Source organism: Myxine glutinosa, chromosome 5, assembly GCF_964187855.1.
Source record: "Myxine glutinosa chromosome 5, kmMyxGlut1.1, whole genome shotgun sequence".
NCBI lineage: Eukaryota > Metazoa > Chordata > Myxini > Myxiniformes > Myxinidae > Myxine > Myxine glutinosa.
Window position 1 is genome coordinate 170,086,017 of NC_136265.1, and position 20,076 is coordinate 170,106,092.

General features: G+C 42.2%; 1 protein-coding gene across 2 annotated transcripts in view; it reads right to left on the reverse strand.

Moving 5' to 3' along the window:
- Positions 1-1,501: 1,501 nt before the first annotated feature.
- The window catches only part of LOC137426749 (CB1 cannabinoid receptor-interacting protein 1), a 295,939-nt gene continuing 277,364 nt past the window's right edge, over positions 1,502-20,076 (reverse strand). For both annotated transcript variants that reach the window (XM_078779066.1, XM_068115585.2), the window contains exon 3: positions 1,502-1,912. In XM_078779066.1, the coding sequence (XP_078635192.1) occupies positions 1,748-1,912 (165 nt within the window). In that variant the 3' untranslated portion in view covers positions 1,502-1,747. The remainder of the gene's footprint in view (positions 1,913-20,076) is intronic.

Genomic DNA, 20,076 nt, shown 5'->3' on the forward strand with positions numbered 1-20,076 from the left:
ATTCTCTAGTCAGAGCGTCAATTTCGTGACTATTCTAGATGCAGGCAAAATAATGTTTATTCATGTGCTCCTTTTCAAAAGTTGCGTTTTTTCTCGACCAGATGACGGCCATATTGGATTCCTAGGTCAAAATGATGTTGTAACGTCAAACTAATGTCAAATTCGGGATCCTCATGGTCGACTTACCCCAAAAAGTGCATTTCTAAATAATTATATGTGCTTTTGTTCAAAACTTTCTTTTTAAAGATGGCGCCGGCGGCCATCTTGGAATTAGGGCCTTTCGGGTAAAATGCCGGGATTTTTGGGAGGGACATGGGTGCTAACTTTTTTATATAAGGTCCATAGAAGTCAAATCAATCGTCAAACCTTACTAGCCAGAAAATGGTCACGGAATCGAGGGAAGGGGAGGGGGAGGGGGAAGGGGAGGGGGAAGGGGAGGAGAGGCGGGGGAGGGGGGAGGGAGAGGAAGAGGAAGTGTCCTGCATCCCCCTCCCCTCCCCTCCTCCTGTCCTCTCCCCCTCCTCCTCCTCCTCCCCCTCCCCCCCTCCCCCCCCCCCCCCCCCGTTCCCCTCCCCTCCCCCGCCCGGCAACGCCAGGTACTTCTGCTAGTCAAACATAAATGTCGTCATCAAATCTGCCTGCATCTGAATCTGCACTCAAAGGGATGTTACGTTCGCTTCCACCGTTTCCACTGCGCGTCACACTGACGTGGGACAAATTATGCAATACCCCATACGCAGAATGGTTGTTTATTTTCGGACAATTTGATGCAAACTCCATCCAAATCCAATGTAAAGTACAGAATAAATACTCCTTTATGTGAATTCACGACTAAACATGACGAATTAAATGTTTTTCACAGTTTTCCGGCGCTTTCAGTGCGAGCATGCTCAGCTTTTTGAGAGCAGCATATGTCCAATATGAGACTTATATGTGCCTGCAGTCACAGTCTGTTTGCATTTGCATTAATCCTGAGACGTCATTAAATCCTCTTGTCAATGAGATTCAAGAGGAATGATCCACTTATTAGGTCCTTGGTCTTTTTCACTTACCCACAGTTTCTCCACCCGAATTCCTCTGTATCCTCGCCAGAAGACTCAGGCTGTGATTAATAAAGGCCGAGGCTGTATTAACAATCCGGACAGAGTGCAATATGTCATTGTAAAACAATTAGAGGAAATGAGAAATAGCATCTGAGAAACATCTTTTTCTTCAATGATGGTATCATGATGATGTAGCCTTTAATGGCCGTTGTATCCAGAGTGTGCTGTAATACCAGAAGTATTTAGGGCCTTCAGCCAAGCCTATAGTAATGACGGTTGCAGTCCAGCTTTGGCCTACAGCAGTGACTTGGCTCAGCAACTGAATGAGGCCTAAGTCAAGATGCCAAATCGAGTCACAGATACGCTTAAGTCGAATTTGAAATCAAGCACGGTTGAGTTAAATCGAATTTTCTGTGGCCGTTCCTGAAGTTGTCCGTGCTCCCTGAAATGACCTGGTATGGCGGAAGACAGTTTATTTGTTTGGAGGGATGCCAAAACTGATTACTTTTCCAAAATAAGCAAAGCTATTGATAAAGCTAAAATGTAAATAGAATATGGTGATAAAAAAAAAACATCTAAATTTCAGAGAAAAGACAAAACACTCCACGCCATCAGCCCCTTACTTTCCAGTGGAATTGATAAGAATGTTCTCCACTCCACCTTCGCCATACAAGACCAAAGCTTTGCATGGAGTTCATCATCTCTTATTGGAAGTTTTCTTTGTTAATCCAGAGCAAGGTTCGTGTATCATTTGGCCGACACTCATACACGATTGCGTTGAAGCTGTTTCCCCATTTGCAGTGATCCCTCTTCTGGTAATTGTAGAACTTGCACTGCCACACCGCCTCAAAAGCTCCAATGTCTGCCAGCTGGAAATCGGTGAAAGGGAGAAAAATTGCAAAATGATCACAATCCCAACCGACACAATGTAAATTTCTCATAATTATATGAATTGACAGACTCCTGCTGTTCATAGTCTTTGAGTATTTGCAAGATTTAAAGAGGAATGTTTTTGTAAGAATTAATATCTGTATGACTTTCCTCACAATGAACTTCATTGCTGGAGGTACCCATTAGATCCATGAAGCCTGGGCAATGGTTGCCAACCTTTGGTTGATTGTCTGTATTCTATCCCTTCAAAATGATGAGTACCAAGCAAAGATGTATAATCTTTCAAAAAAAAATTTTTGCCTTTAGTGTGAAATATCTAAATATGTTGCATCTCGAATTTCCTGATCCGGTTGCAACCGGGGATGACGAGCGGGCAACCGGGAGTGACGAGCGGGCAACCGGGAGTGACGAGCGGGCAACCGGGAGTGTCGAGCGGGCAACCGGGAGTGACGAGCGGGCAACCGGGAGTGACGAGCGGGCGAGCAGGAGTGACGAGCGGGCAACCGGGAGTGACGAGCGGGCAACCGGGAGTTGCTCGGGTGGAAAATAATGAATTGACACCAATCCCGAAAGTGTCGGACGACTTTTCTTTATATGTTGAATATGCAGCACGTACCATTTTAATAAAGTCTTTGGTATGACTCAGCCAACTACGGTTCAAGCCATTGACCAGCCAGAAACGGAGACAAACCTCCAACCCATTATTAACTCCGAATGTCTTTATAATTCACATTAAAGCACACTTCTTCTTTCATATGCATTACAAGGTTTCGAAGTAGCATCAATGGCTGAGAGCACGGCTGTGTCCCTGATGCAATGCCCTCTGCTCTCTTCTTGGGCCCAATTTAACGTCCTTCCGAGGGACGGAACATATTGATGGGACGACAGTTTATAGCTGGGTCGGGATTCAAACCCAGCAGCCATTCCATGTCAAATCATCAAAGAATCTGCCGTCATCTCTCAGATTTTTGTAAAACTTTGGGAACCAATTGGGACCCATGAAAAACGGCAAGAACTCAAATATTTTTGCTAACAGCCTCTTAATTAGTGAGATACAGACTAACGAACTTTGGACTAATTAGCGCGACGTCGCGAATTCAAATGGCCATATCTCTAAAATTACAACACCTAGAGAGCTGGTTTTGGTGTCATTTTAAAGGTATTTTCATGCCCTATGAATTTGTCTGGGCAACATTTTGCTACCTCCAACCACAAAAAAGTTATCACAAAATATAAACTTCAATTGTGAATCCCCAAAAAATGTATCCTTCAAATTTCCTCAAATTCATCCCAGAGGTACCTTATGATGTCAAGAAGCTTCCACATAAATTTTGTGATGGGCACTCCAATAGTTTCTGAGATATGAGCAATAATGTACATGTACGTATGGCATATAGGTTCGAAAATCAGCATTTGTAATGTATTATACAATCAATAAGTGAGTTCAAGTACACAGTGTTCACTAACCTGACTTAGGTTCACTAACCAGTGTCACCGATTTTCTTGGTTTTGGATTTCACATATTTATCTGCAGCAAGTCTCTTTTTTGGAATAGGTGATTCTCCAATCAATCCCAAAGACTCATTCAGTGTATTCAGTTCCATTTCAGGAGAATGAAATTCAAACTCCCCTGAACTGCCTGGTATTGGTGATTCACCTCCACCATCATTGTCCTCACTACTGCTAATAGCGCTGCTGGTCACTGGTAATGGTATTTCACTCTGAGTCTCTACCACACCTGGTTGTCTTTTTGCCAGTTTCTTATGACACTGGGTACAGATTTTCTGTGCACTTTGCAGTTTGAGGCTTGGATGAGCGGCTATGGCTTTTTGGCTAACAGCTCTCAAGCCAGACGACTTTGGTTTTTCATGAGCTCCAAAGGGATTGCAGCAGGATTTCTGCTTCAAGATGAACTTTTCCTTGGCAGTCGTCATTTTTCTGCAGCTCCTTCAGAAGTGAACTGCCAATTTCTGTTGGTGGCAGGCCTAAGCATTACACTAAGCCAACTTGGACTTTCCCTGGGGATCTTAGACTGTGAAAGTTGCATCACCTCGAATTACCCACATGGGAAATCCCAGTTGGAATTCCCCAGATGAGAATTCCCCTCAGGCCCAGTTGAAAATGAAAGTATATGATACTTCAAAGCAATTGATGGTTGTTCCCTGTGTTCCCTGTCATGGCTAGGTTAGAATGATTGTATAATACATTACAAATGCTGATTTTCGAACCTATATGCCATACGTACATGTACATTATTGCTCATATCTCAGAAACTATTGGAGTGCCCATCACAAAACTTATGTGGAAGCTTCTTGACATCATAAGGTACCTCTGGGATGAATTTGAGGAAATATGAAGGATACATTTTTTTGGATTCACGATTGAAGTTTATATTTTGTGATAACTTTTTTGTGATTGGAGGTAGGAAAATGTTGCCCAGACAAATTTATAGGGCATGAAAATACCTTTAAAATGACACCAAAACCAGCTCTCTAGGTGTTATACTTTTAGAGATATGGCCATTTTAATTCGCGACATCGCACTAATTAGTCCAAAGTTCGTTAACCTGTATCTCACTAATTAAGAGGCTGTTAGCAAAAAATATTTGAGTTCTTGCCGTTTTTCATGGGTCCCAATTGGTTCCCAAAGTTTTACAAAAATCTGAGAGATGACGGCAGATTCTTTGATGATTTGACATGGAATGACCCCCAGGCTGGACAGCTTAGAGGTGAGTGTGTGTACCTCTAGGCAATCCTGTCAGCCATATTAAAGTACACCAATGTCTACTCATACCTTTGTCCTGTCAGGTCATGCGATTTATGGGCAAGGTCCACAATGTGCCTTTGATCAATGTAAAACAACAACATCAGCAATATTTTGAATTCCAGGTAGCGAGCTGGCAAGTCACCCCAATGAATGAAGCAAATGATCGAGCCCTGTTTAGAAACATTTCTTTTCTACCTGCAAAGTAAACCTTATCCTGCCACACTGAATCCCACTGTGCACAAAGGGAAATGAGCAAGCGAACAATCAGGAGTTATATCAAACAACCAAAACAGTTCCATGTCAAGGGAGGGATAAATCCACAGAAAGTGTCTCCTGCCGTGCACAACACTGTTCGGCTTGGCAGGGTTCAACCTGCGCTGCGAAAAGAGCACAATCAACTCGAAATGAAAAGAAGCCATCATCGACCAGGATTGGGTGCCAGGCCAATGAAAACCAGAGGAAACGATTGCGCAAATTGCTCATAGTCCATGTAACAAGTTTACAAAAATTGGCGTTTTAGAGTTTGTTCCACGAGGCAATTTTCAAATGACCACTTCTCTTATCTCACACGTTGAATCAGTTCCTTGTGTTTGTCCAATCCCACTCTTCTCTCACATGTTTCAAGATGCTGGCTCATCATCAAGTCGTGTTCTCATAACAATCTATAAGCTTTCCTACTCTCAGGGTATTCATTTCTACATCCTACGTTCATCTGCTTCCCGACTGTGGTCTGATCAGAGAGCAAACCGGCTACAGATTGTCAATTAGGTTTTTCACAACTTTTGTTGAAACTAGAAAGCATCGGAAAATGCAAAGCCCGTCCAGGTCCGTTTGTATTCAGGCGTCTTCTTCTTCTTCCATATGCTCAAAATAACGAAAATAGCTTTTAAAAATACATAATGAAAATTTATAATTTTATGCAACCTTGACCTTTGAGCTCTAGATCTTTAAAAAAAAAAAAATCAGCTTCTAGCTTTTAATTTGTGAACCAATTATGTGACCCAATAGGCAAACTTTTAACATTTCAGGTCAATTGGACAAAAATTGACAATTTTATGCAACTTTGACCTTTTACCTTTTGATATACAAAAAACAATTGACTCCTACCTTTTGATTAGTGAACCAATTCAGTGACCCGATATGCATATCCTTAAAATTTCAGGTCAATCGGATGAAAATTGACAATTTTATGCGACGCTGATCTTTTTGACCTTTTGACTAAATTAATTTGTCTTCTCAACATCTTACTAGAATTCACCAAATGTCCATCCGTCCTTTCGAAGGTACCGTAAAAACTGCTGAACCGATCGCAACGATATTTTGGGTGGTTAATCCTGGGATCTCCAGGAGTAAAATAGGCTATTTAGTTTTCCCAATTTCAGCTTTGGACTCCAGCATTCTCAGGTTTGGACTCCTGCCTAACATTCGCGTTCACATAACGTTCATTGTGACGATGTTCTCATTGTGACGATCTTACTATAACTTACTATAATTCACCAAATGTCCGTCTGTCTGTTCGAAGGTACCGTAAAAACTGCTGAACCGATCGCAAAGATATTTTGGGTGGGTAATCCTGGGATCTCCAGGAGTAAAATAGGCTATTTAGTTTTCCCAATTTCAGCTTTAGTCTCCAGCATTCTCAGGTTTGGACTCCCGCATAACATTCACGTTCGCATAACGTTCATTGTGACGATGTTCTCATTGTGACGATGTTGTGACGATGTATGTGTTCACGGTAGTGTTTGACGTGACGGTGTGAACGTAATTTCGTAATGTTTTTCGTTTCGTAATCCTTTAATGAACGTTTAATGTTTAATGAACGTTTAATGTTTAATGAACGTTTAATGTTTAATGCCCTTCGATGGGACGGGCTAATAACGAGTTTCCTTTCAAGGAACTTCAATGCAGGAGGAGGCCATTGGGCTCATCAAAGCCTGCACTATGGTTGCCAACACATGGTCGGGGGCCGCATGCGCGCTACACTGGATGGGCCAGCGTGTACCTTGCCCTTCGCCGTCATGCTCGGGTAAACCGCTGAGCCCCATCCGTGATGGGGACTGGGGCTTGAGACAGTGTCCCACGAACGAGGAATTCCCAGTAAGCGCGAGTCATCAGCTCGCGTTGATTAAGGCCCTGCCCTTTGTGCACACCGCCCGTCGCTACTACCGATCGGACGGTTTGATGAGATCCTCGGATCAGCCCCTGCACGGGCCGTTCTCGGCTCGTGCCGGTGCACCGAAAAGATGAGCGAACCTGACTGTCTAGAGGAAGTAAAAGTCGTAACCAGTTTTCCGTAGGTGAACCTGCGGAAGGATCATTATCGGGACGACATGAGAGCGAGCGAGACGCTAGACGTACGTGGTACGTGATCGTCCATGTACTGTTTAGCCATGTACTGTTTAGATTTTGATGATTTGCGTGTGATATGGTTCAACGGATGTTTATATGAATCGTTTAAAATAAAAAAGCCTTCAATCTCTGATATTTTACCTTTTCATCTGGGCTTCCAAATTGAAGCCCCGCCCATAGGGCGGGTACTGTTGCTAGTTCTCATCATAAAGCTTTGTTGAAAATTCGATGACAAAACTCAAATGGTAAAAAAAGAAGTTACGGCCCAGACAGACAGACACACAAGTGATTACAAAACCCCGTCTCATGCTGTGCAAGGGACGGGCTAATAACGAGTTTCCTTTCAAGGAACTTCAATGCAGGAGGAGGCCATTGGGCCACTGAACTATAACACTACATGGAACGGACAGTCTGCGAACACACACACAAAAGGCCCATAGGCAGTGAGTTTTACATGAAGCCACGGGATCGCAATGCATTATGGGATTTAGTCACGCAAAAAGCGTATTGCTTTTGTATCGCTGTGATTGAACGACGTACACATCTTGCAAGATTTATATAGAGATTTCTTTCATAATTGCACATTTGTTCTTAGTTGTTTCACTTCGGTGACATGATACTAGAGTAAAACAGAATGCCATCCTGTTCTGCAATCAACTGCACGAATCGAGATGTTCGTGAAAATCGCGAGAAAGGGTTGACATTTCACAGGTAAGGAAACGCCAATTTTTTTCCATTTTTTTCCCTTGTCACCCTTTTGTCACTTACATGTAATCACTTTTTTTTTCAGGTTTCCACGATGCAACCCAGATCGGTTGAGGCAATGGCTGATAAACATGCGGAGGGACAGATGGATGCCAACAGCCAGGTCTGTGCTATGCTCCAAGCACTTCACAGCACAAAGCTTCCACACGTTTGGACTGCGTGTAAAGCTCCGTGATTCTGCTGTGCCAACAATATTTGACCTCCCTCGTCATCTCCAAAAGGTATGTTGTATTCACATCTGTACATTTAAATCCAAGTTGCTCTGAGTGTACACTGTTCTATTATTAATAATTATATCAAACTTAGACTAAGAAATACAGGTAGAGTACATTGTGACATGTACAGTATATATGTCACATGTGATTCCATCTTTGATATTGTGTGTCTTGATCAGGTTTTGAGGTACTAAGACAATCCTTCACATCAGAAATAATTGATGCAATTGGTGAGGTGTAAAACAAAATTAAATTTCATAATGAATTTTAGTAACACTTTGGAATAAAGCCATTGTTTAAGGGATGACAATTTTCACCAAAAGAGGCACCTGTCATTAGACGGCTGCAATAAAATAGTTTTAAAGAATTTATCTTTATATCTGATGACATTGTCTATTTGATTGTCTTAGTCTCTTAGACAACTAATGTATTGAAAGAGATCACATTTTGGGAACATTTATGTTACCTGCTAATGCACACTGGCAGAAATTCTGATTTTGTTTGTGTGCACACAAATGGGCAACCAATGTAAGACCTTCTGGTACTTTGTGATTAAAATACTAATTTATGAAATTTACTAGTTCCTATAGTGATTACAGCAATTTTAATTATTAGCTTCTGCAATGTACATCACTGTTTGCATGGAATTACCCTTTGAAATTTTGTTTTTTGTTTTTTGTTTCAGAAAGTGAACAACCGGAAATGCCCAGCAGTCCGCATTTCTACACCACCTTTAAGGGAACCAGATCTTCATTCTTGCCCATTGCCACAGCAAAATGCCCCTGTTGACCCGCTGGCTGAGCACAATTATGCTACAATGGACTCTCCGAGGAAATTGAAGCACAAGTTAGATAAGTCCATAGAGAGACTGGAAATATGTCAAAAGAAAATGAAAGTAGTGCATCAACGAACACGCCGTTTTAAGCGGAAGGTAGAGACCCTGAGAGGTGTCATCAATGAGCTACGGAATGAAAACCTGATTTCCACCAATTGCGCGGACTTGCTTGATGGCACCATTGATGGCATACCTAAAGATTTGATGACAAGAATCGTTGAATGCAAAAAGGGAAAGGGATCATCTGCTTATCCTGAGGAGCTGAAGTCCTTTGCACTCACACTACAATTCTACTCGGCAAAGGCTTATGAATATGTCAGAAAAACTTTTGACTTGAGCATACCCCACCCACGCCAACTTCGGAGATGGTACAGTAGGATTGATGGTGATCCAGGTTTCACGAAACAGGCATTCTCCTCACTAGCAGGAAAAGTGACCAGAAACAGAGAAACTGGAAAGGAGACTATCATCGCCTTGATGTTGGACGAGATGTCTATTCACAAGCATGTGGAATTTGCTGAAGGCAAATATCATGGCTATGTAGATGTTGGAAATGGTGCAACAGATGATGCCACCCCATTAGCTAAAGATGCCCTTGTTCTCATGGCAGTCTCAGTGAATGAATCTTGGAAAATACCATTAGCATATTTCCTCATAGATGGAATGACGGGAGCAGAAAGGGCAAATTTGGTTCTGGAATGTCTGTTGCGACTGAATAACATTGGTGTACGTGCTGTGTCATTAACGTGCGATGGGCCATCCTGCCATATTGCAATGATGAAGGTACTAGGAGCAAACGTGAACATCAATGGAATGGATCCTTCATTTCCACACCCAGCTGACCCTTCCGTGCGCGTATATGTGATACTTGACGTCTGCCATATGCTGAAACTACTTCGCAATTCATTTGCAGATGGTGGGATTTTTAGAACGCAGGATGGTCAAAGTGTGAAATGGACATACATTGAAGAGCTTCACAAACTTCAAGGATCTGAAGGACTCCGACTTGGGAACAAGGTAAAAAATGCCCACATTCAGTGGAGAACGCAGAAAATGAAAGTGAACCTGGCAGCACAAATATTCAGTGCCAGTGTTGCTGATGCTCTGCAATATTGCGAAGAAAAACTTCAACTTCCACAATTCCAGGGCTGCAGTGCAACTATAGAGTTTCTTCGGCATGTTGATTCAGCCTTCGATGCTTTAAACAGCAGAAATCCGTTTGGAAGGGGGCTGAAAGCACCATTGAAAGGGGACAACCATGCATCCATTCAACAACGATTGCATGATGCTGAAGTCTTCCTTCTCGGTCTCAAAGATGGATCTGGTAGGAAAATGTGTGAAGGACCAAGAAAGACTGGTTTTGTTGGCTTCGTTGTTAGCATCAGAAGCATTTTAAACATGTATCAAGAACTTGTCGCACCAACCGATGCCCCACTCAAATACCTACTAACGTATAAATTCTCTCAGGATCACATTGAATTGTTCTTTTCCGCCCTCAGAGCACGTGGAGGATTCAACAACAACCCCACTGCAAGACAGTTCAAAGCTGCATACAAACGCCTGTTGATGAGACATCACATAAAAAATGGCACTGGGAACTGTATTCTTCGTGATGACACAGCCATTCTTCACACTGAGAGCGTCAATGATGTCACAACTATGAACATTACTCGAAAGTATGATCTCATTCCCAGACAACCCAGCAAGACAGATCATGACTACAGTGACATGCCACATATTGAGCCCTTATCAGAATATAAGGATGCGGCTGTCAACTACATCAGTGGATACATTGTGAAATCTCTTAGGCTGCATATGGACTGTATGGAATGTGCCAATGCAATGTCATCTTCTGATGGCAATGCTCATGACTTTGTCACCATGAAAGATCGCGGGAGGCTGCAGAGGCCATCAGCTAGCGTAGTATCTGTATGTAGAGAAACAGAGAAATGTTTCCAGCGACTTCTAAGAATAACTCAAGGAAAGCTTCCTCAAGGCCGTGGAGTGACATCTGCTATCTCTTCCTCAGTTCTGGAGAACACAAGCCACATGAACTTATTTCCTCAGTTGCACCGTCACCAGTTTGATACTACAATTGACAACAACCACATTCACAGCCTGATCAAGAAAATTGCATCACGGTATGGACAGATCAAGCTCTACCACTTAGGAAGGGTAAAAACAGATGCTGCTACCGGGCCCAAAGTAAGGAAGCTCCTAGCCAAAACAATTTTGTTTCGTCATCAGTAGACATGGACTTTATATTATGTAGAAAATGATAATAAATTGGATTTTTTTTTTTATTAGCATACAACATCCAGATATTTCAAAGACATGTATGATCTTAATGATAGTGAAAATTATTGTCACTGGTAATTTTTTTAATAGTATGAAGCTTTGACACTTGACTGTGTACAGTAATTTGCCTTGTTATTTGTATAACTACAGTTGAAAGTTCTTGCCTCACTCTCATCAGCTCATTTCTGAAATGCAACATATTTGTTACTGTATACACTGTACAGAAAATGTTCATGTACCTATCATGGACATTTATGCATGTTTACTCACTATTATATCTATGTATGTGTACATGTATGAAGTATATGATGCAATTTAAGCGCTTTGTTGTGCTACACTTCCTTTAATTTTTTTTGACATGTTTATTGTAATTTGCTTTGTGTGTGAATTATGGACAGTATGCCACAAAATTACCTAAACTCGACCTTGATAGCCATGTTTTGCCTTGTATTTTGTGCAAGTACAGTGTACATTACAGTATTAGTCATGTGTGTAACATTGATAATCATGGATTCAATATTTTTAGTACGTTCTTGCGATGAAAATAATGGCAAAATTTATCTTGGAAAACTTACACCTACCCACAAAGGCTATGGGGGCATTCATTTTTCTGGGTGCATACGATAGGGGGCGCCATACATGTCGGTGGCTTCAGCGGATCACGGGCACCGTCCGTTCCACGTAGTGTTATAGTTCAGTGCATTGGGCTCATCAAAGCCTGCACTATGGTTGCCAACACATGGTCGTTTGCATTGAAGCTGTTTCCCCAGATCTTCATCAAAATCTAATTTATTCTTCCTTGACACACAGCAAACCTGTCCACCAATAAAGTCTGTTTGTCCATGCTCTATCCTTTAAAATGCTGAGCATCAAACAAGGAAGCAAGAGCACATACCAATTTAAAAATCATTGTTACAAGTCAGCCAGGGTTCAAAGGACCAACTTTCCAGACTGAGAATGGACACTCTATCCATTACACCACCAGCTCGAGTTATATATTCACTAGCAGAAGTACCCGGCATTGCCGGGCGGGGGAGGGGAGGGGAACGGGGGGGGGGGGGGGGAGCGAGCCCCTTGGCAAAGCGAGCGATTTTTTTTTTCATAGCGTCATAGCGTTCATAGCGTCATAGCGTTTCATAGCGTCATAGCGATTTTTTTTTCATAGCGTCATAGCGTTCATAGCGTCATATCGTTCATAGCGTCATAGCGATTTTTTTTTTCATAGCGTCATAGCGTCATAGCGTCATAGCGTCATAGCGTTTCATAGCGTCATAGCGATTTTTTTTTTCATAGCGTCATAGCGTCATATCGTTCATAGCGTCATATCGTCATATCGTTCATAGCGTTCATAGCGTCATAGCGTCATCACGTGATCGCTCTGAGCGAATCAGCGCCCACCTGCTCTGATTCCGTTGATTCCGTGCGCTGAAATGCGCTGAGGTAAATATGAATAAAAAATATGGATCGTCAAATATTTTGAGTTCGGCAATGTTCGTCCCACGCTCAATGGCCATGTCTATGTCTATGTCAAATATCAAGCATGTAAGCCTCTCCGTTTAGGAGTCTATGGGTAACATTACACACACACAAACACACACACACACACACACACACACACACACACACACACACACACACACACACACACACACACACACACACACACACACACATACACAAACTGTGTTTTATATATATAGATTATGGAATATACTGTATCCGTCCATAACCTTTTGAGATATCGTGCTATATATCGTTGCCGGCCCTATCTCTCAATGGTGAAGAATCACTTAAAAAAAAAAAAAAAAAAATCTCGTATTCGCATCGCAATCTTCACCAAAATCTAATCAATTCATCCTTCTCACAACCCCAACTTTTCCCTCAAGTTTTGTCCGAATCCATCCATAACCTTTTGACATATCCTGCTCACAGACAGACAGACAAACAGACAGGCAGGGATGAAAACATAACCTCCGTCTACCTTTGTTGGCGGGAGTAAAAATTGAGGGACTAAAGCGAAACTCTATACAAATGAGAAAACAACAAGTCAGGAGACGACGATGGTTCACGAGCGAGCGGTATTCAATGACAAAGGACGGACTATAACCGAAACAGGCCCGGACAGGCCAGGCCCGGAAATGTCAAAACGAAGGTTACTGACCTTGAAATGAGATAGAAAATAATGTATAATCAGTTACGAGGTTAGTTAGCTGCACAATACCGAAAACTCGGTGAAAAATGAAATGAAAAAAAAAAAAATGAAATGGAAAAAAAAAGAAAAAAAAAAAGGAAAGGTCGAGCTCCGTGGGGCTAGACACATGAAATTGGCCGAACCAAATACCGAAACCCCTGTCAGATTCCACCAAACCCCTCGGAGAAGATGCATCTTGAACTTGATTACCCCTTAAAAAGACATCTTTTTCGGGCGTGGCTCCGCCCACAATGGGCGCAATACGCCCACTCTAGGCAGGACACAACGAGATAATGATATCAACCTCCCACCCAAGTTTCATCAAGACCAGATGACATCATCGGGTAGTTATGCTGTGGACAGACAGACACACACACAGACAGACGCACACACATGACGAATATAGTGGTCACTTGATAACTCGTGAACCAATATAACATCGACGAAATAATATGAGCAAGGACCAATAGTGATAGAATGTGAGCTAAGTAGTATGTAGAGCCATGAAAGAGCTGGCAAATAGAAAAGCAGCAGGTGCTGATGAAATTCAAATCGAACCCTTTGAGGTAGTTGGGGAGAAAGCAATCAAATTTTTAAAATCTGTCTGCACGCACATCTGGAGCAGGACTGTATGGCCTAAAAGTTGGAAACAGTGGGTCTACTTACAATTGCCAAAAAGGGGATTCAAGAGAATGTTCAAATAACCAAACCAGTGCCTTGATTTCATGTGCTAGTAAGATATTATTAAATATCATTCAGCACAGAATAGAAGACTTGATGAAGAGATAAATGTCTATAAGTAGTTAGGAAAGAAATATTTAGTGACTGGTTTATGTGGCAATATTGTTTTAAGGTGTAGGAAGGGGTGGGGAGGGGGGGGGGGGTTGATCAAAAGGTCAAGTGGTCCAAAACTGTAATTTCTAGACTACTCAGAATACTCTGGCAAAATTATGTATTCCAGCCCATCTATCCCTGGGAAAAGCAATGGCAAGCCATTTATAGTCCAGTCAGGGGTATAGTCCAGCTGGAACGCACCGGAGTGGTGCTCCGACACGTAAATCCATCAGAGGCAGAGCTTTGCCACGCAATGGTTAAAAAAAATACAAAATAATAAACACCCATGTTCACGATCGTTTGAGTTATTGAGCTGTGTGTGCTTTCATGGCCAAATAATGGGGATGAAACGCTGGATATGTCGACACGTTTGATACCTTGTCTAAGGAGTTATAACAATACAGGTAGTATAGGTAAACACAGACCTGGGTGAATTACTGAATACAACAAGGTCCAGAAGCGAGACGAACCTTCCCACCATTTTATATCCACATTTCATGAATTATGTTTTGTTTACAAGCATTTACACCCTGGAAGACGTGATGGCGTGGAAGAGTTTCGATGCCTACAACTAGTTGAAGTCTGGGTGGATGAGTGATGTGGCTGTTCTTGTGAAGAATGGTTATCACATTGTATGAGCACAGGTAGGCCTCTAATACAGCAATGACACGGACTCAAATTGCAGAGCAGACAAGCATGAGGTTATATACAGTAATAGGAAGAGTACCCATCCTAAGTGATGGGAAAATCTAGCAAAAGTACACCCCTCCTCTCTCTCTCTCCGTCCCCTTCTCCCCCTTGCCCCCTCTCTCCTCCCTCCCACACCCTCTCTCATCCTCCCTGCTGCCCTCTGCAAGAAAGCTGACGGAAGTTAACCTTTCAGCATGACAACAACCCAAAGCACACAGCCAAACTACAATGGAGTGGCTAAATAACAAAAAGATAAATGTCCTTGAGTGGCCCAGACAGAGCCCTGACCAAAATACAATCCGAAATCTGTGGCATGACTTGAGATTGCTGTCCATCAACGCTCCCCACACAACTTGACTGAGCTTGAACAGTTTTGTGCAGAAGAATGGGCAAATATTGCCCAATCAAGGTGTGCAAAGTTGGTAGAGACCTATCCCAACAGACTCGCAGCTGTATTTGCTGTCAAATGTGCTTCCACCACGTATTAACTCAGGGGGGTGGACACTTATCCAACCAAGATATCTAGTTTTGCGTTTTTAATTCATTTTCTGAAATTTGTATAATTTGTTTTTCACTTTGAAGTTGTGGGCTACGATGTGTAAATAAAGGTGGAAAAAGTCTGATTTGATGCAATTTAATTGCAGGCTATAAGACAACAATAGGTGAAAATTTTGAAACGGAGTGTAGACTTTCTATAGGCACTGTATGTATGTGTATGTATCTATGTTTGTATATGTATGTATGTATGTATGTATGTATGTGTGTGTGTGTGTGTGTGTGTGTGTGTGTGTGTGTGTGTGTGTGTGTGTGTGTGTAAGTGTGTGTATATATGTGTGTGTGTATGTATGTATGTACATGTGAGGGTGTGTGTGTGTGTAAGTGTGTGTATATATATGTGTATGTGTGTGTATATATATGTGTATGTGTGTGTATGTATGTATGTACATGTGTGTGTGTGTGTGTGTGTGTGTGTGTGTGTGTGTGTGTGTGTTTGTATGTATGTGGAGGTGTATGTCTGTGTCTCTTTGTGTGTGTGTGTGTATGTGCATGCGTGTGTAGGTGTATGTGTATGTGAATCTTTTGTTTATCATGGTAAAATGTGCATATTTCATTTATCACTCATTTTGCAGACTCAAAAGTCATGTTAAAACTTGATGTGAGGGTAGATAACGTCTGAGAATGATGTCACGGCCGACATATTTTTGCAAGGCTCCGGTACCGCAATTCTTCACTACACCGCTGCATTTAGTGTATTTATTATATACCGAGTGAGTGTTTAAGCAGCACCCACGTTCTGGAAATGGCAAAGCTGTGAATGTGATATAACAATATTAAAAGGACATCTGCATGCTTTTATATGGATATCTACTTACGTATCCACTTTGCGTCCAATATCTACTTACTTATCCACAACGTTATATGGCCATCAAATATCTATATGGCTAACGATAAATTAAATGGACATATTGACACAGCACTGTGTTTGCAATTTCAACCTGGAGACATTGTAAGATGACAGTATGCTTAAGACGTGAACAATAAATAGGCCAAACAATTTGATATTTATTTTGGTGCTGATAGACAAAATGCATGGACTATGTTGTGTTTTTATGAATGGATACCTCAATGAGAATCCTTGTGATGGTGTTGTTCTGACAACCAGGCAATCACTATGGCAACTGGTATTAAATGTACTTTGGCAAGGCAATGTGCATAGCAGTTATCACCCATGGGACTTGGCATATTGGATTACGCATTATTTTTAAATCCATGTGTTTTAATAGATTAATGGCATGCAAACAAAGTTGCGACGTTTGTTACTGCACAGATAAAACGTTTTACCTTTGCTGTATATACCAAGGCATAAAAAAAGGTAGAACGGCATTAAAACCACTCAAAACACTAATCAGTATAACAGATGACTTGATGCTTTGCGATATTACATTTGTTTGATGCAAATCATTCAGCGAAATATTCAGCGAAATGACATAAAGTGAAATAATAACTGGAATAGTATTTGGGAATCTGTATTTATGGCTTTTACTTAGTTCATCTCAATTTATTATATTCTCTCCAAACATCCTGTGAAATTGTTAGCATCTGATTTGATATTTTGCCTAAACTTTAATGAGTTGATCGATATATATTGTCGCGTCAAATGCGGTCAGTTAACATGGTCTGACAGAGCCGGGGGAAGAGGGGGGGGGGGGGTACAACCTCCGTGACTGGCCGAAATATGATAAAGTTTCTGCTTTTGATTAATTACTATTTACTCTTCCCCAAAGATCATGCAAATGAAAGTCAAAACTGGTGGTAAAATGTGCAGGAGACAAAGAGGCAAGAAGATGCTTCTTATAATAAAGTTGTTTATTATAATATATTGTTACGTTTGCTGGGGTAGATGGAAGAATCCCATTGTAAATATAGGATTGTATAGGTATAGCATGCACCGTGGACACGTAGGAGTCATCTCGATGTGTTTAAGTAGGGAAACTGTAGCTTAAGATTGTTTATGTGTCTTCACACGATGGGTGAAGCTGTGTTAACTAGGTAGGGATTCAAGTGAGTTTTCCCCATTACGTGATATGCCCTCTGTGGCCTTTCCATACGTTTTTACCTCTACCACAAGGCCAACCATGCAAAGCCTCCATTAAACTACAACAACCGTCCACTGCATGCCAACAGAGCCAGAACATTTCCGATCGGACGAAGCCCCGCCTCCTAAAGAGCAGAGCCGAAAAGCCATGCCCCCGAAGTTCATGACTGGCCGTGGAGACATGAGGTGGTTCGGTGGAGCTCGGCCATTGGTTGGTGTGACATCAGCGAGAGAAGGTTCCAGAGAGAAGCGGACGTTGGTGAAGGAGCTGTTTTTTTCTTTTGTATGGACGCCTGTGAGGAACACTTTTGCCGAGTCGGCAGGATTTTGAGGGTGTTTTGGACACCGCTGGGCTCGTGGTAGACTGGGGCCCGCATTGTGCTTCCCCGGACGGCAGAGTGACGTGAAAGAGGACCACACTCACAACTCACCTCACGTTCGTGGCGTGTGGAGCGCAGACTCCGCAGCCATCTTGTGAGCTTCCTGCACAGTGGCATTGAGCTTCAACGGCCATCAGAATGAAAGAAAGCCATTTGGGACCAGAGCTGAGTGCCGGCCGACTAATGGGATTTTATTTTATTTTATTTGTCCCCTTGGTGTATGTATTTGAGTCTGCATGTGAGGTATGTCAGTTAGAATTTTAGTTTTTACTTCAACTTTTATTTCGACACGTTCGTATTGCATTTATTTTCATTAAAGTCACTATTTGTTGAATTTACTGCCGTGTCTGTTCGTGGTGGTTTCGGATTAAATCTGTGTGCACTGTTCAGGTAAGCGCTTTGTTTCCTTCAATCCGCGCGTGACAAAATAACCGCTATATATTCGGCTTGTTCACCTCGGAGTTAAAACTTTTCGGCTATCTGTCACCGGTGATGTAAATTGCCAGCGACATGACAATGTATATATATATATATATATATATATATATATATATATATATATATATATATATATATATATATATATATATATATATATATATATATATATATATGAAAGTTTTTGTTTGTTTGTTTGTTTGTTTGTCTGCGCAAACTAATCTCCTGAACGGTGAAAGATAGGAGGAAACCTCCAATACCAAAAATGTCGGGACGGGCCCCGGGAAGGTTTTAGGCTAGGTGGCGAGACCGGTCGAGGCCGACGTCGGCCGGGCCGGGCCCATTTCGCAATTAAAAGCTGAGCTGAATTATAGTAGTCAATCTTCTACGGCCGTGAGTAAAAGCTGAATTATGGTAGTAAATTCATTCAAAAAGAACCAAAAATGTCGGGACGGGCCCCGGGAAGGTTATAGGCTAGGTGACGAGGCCGGTCGAGGCCGCTTCGGCCGGGCTGGGCCCATTTCGCAATTAAAAGCTGAGCTAAATTATAGTAGTCATTCTTCTACGGCCGTGAGTAAAAGCTGAATTATAGTAGTAAATGCATTCAAAAAGAACGAAAAATGTCGGGATGGGTCCCGGGAAGGTTATAGGCTAGGTGGCGAGGCCGGTCGAGGCCGCTTCGGCCGGGCTGGGCCCATTTCGCAATTAAAAGCTGAGCTAAATTATAGTAGTCATTCTTCTACGGCCGTGAGTAAAAGCTGAATTATAGTAGTAAATGCATTCAAAAAGAACCCGGGCAAAGCAGGGTACTTTTGGCTAGTGTATATATATATATATATATATATATATATATATATATATATATATATATATATATATATATATGTTCTTCCTCAATGCAAACTAACCGCTAAGCCAACTCCAGGCTAGTATACTAGCCTGGATACTAGCCTGGTGTTGGCTTAGCAGCTAGGGCGCAGGCTTGGGATCCTAGGATCCTGGGTTTGAATCCCGGTCGATCACTGAATTAACGCCAGGGGGGTTGACTCAGCCTGTCATCCTTCCGAGGTCGGCAAATTGAGTCCCAGCTTGCTGGGATGAATGATCCCGGTGTGTACTCCGATTTAGAATAGGTACACCATATCCCTGCGCATCCTAAGAGATGACTAAGGGTTGGTGTCAGGAAGGGCATCCGGCCATAATAAACATTGCCTCAAACAGGGAACCATGATTGTCATGGTGCCCGCAAGGCTAACCCCCGCTCTAGTTGGGAAAATGGCCTTAAAATGATCATTCATTCATTCATTCAAGCCTACATACTGACCTTTGAACATTGGCTCATCAAGCCTACTACATACTTTTGTCTTGGATAAATTCCTGACTCAACGATAAGTCAACCTCCGCTCAACCTCCGCTCAACCTCAACCACTCCTCCTCAGGCATCCTTCCTCTCGAGGAGGTGCAGATTATAGGGGATTTCCTGTTACCGTCGCCTCAATGCAAACTGCAAGAGATTTTGGGCCTAGTCAACTTTTACCATTGATCTATTCCAAATGCTGTCACAACAATGCAGCCGCTGAAGAAGTTACTCACAACTGGTAAGCACCTTGAAGTGGTCTGATGGTCGGAGCCAACCCTGTCAGCTTTCCACACCATCATCAAAGACGCACTGGCCAACGCCTCACTCCTGATTCATCTAAAGCCAGAGGTCCCAACATGTTTGACGGTAGACGCATCTGTCGTCTCGGTGGGTGCGGCCCTTCATCAGTTCATCGATTCCATCTG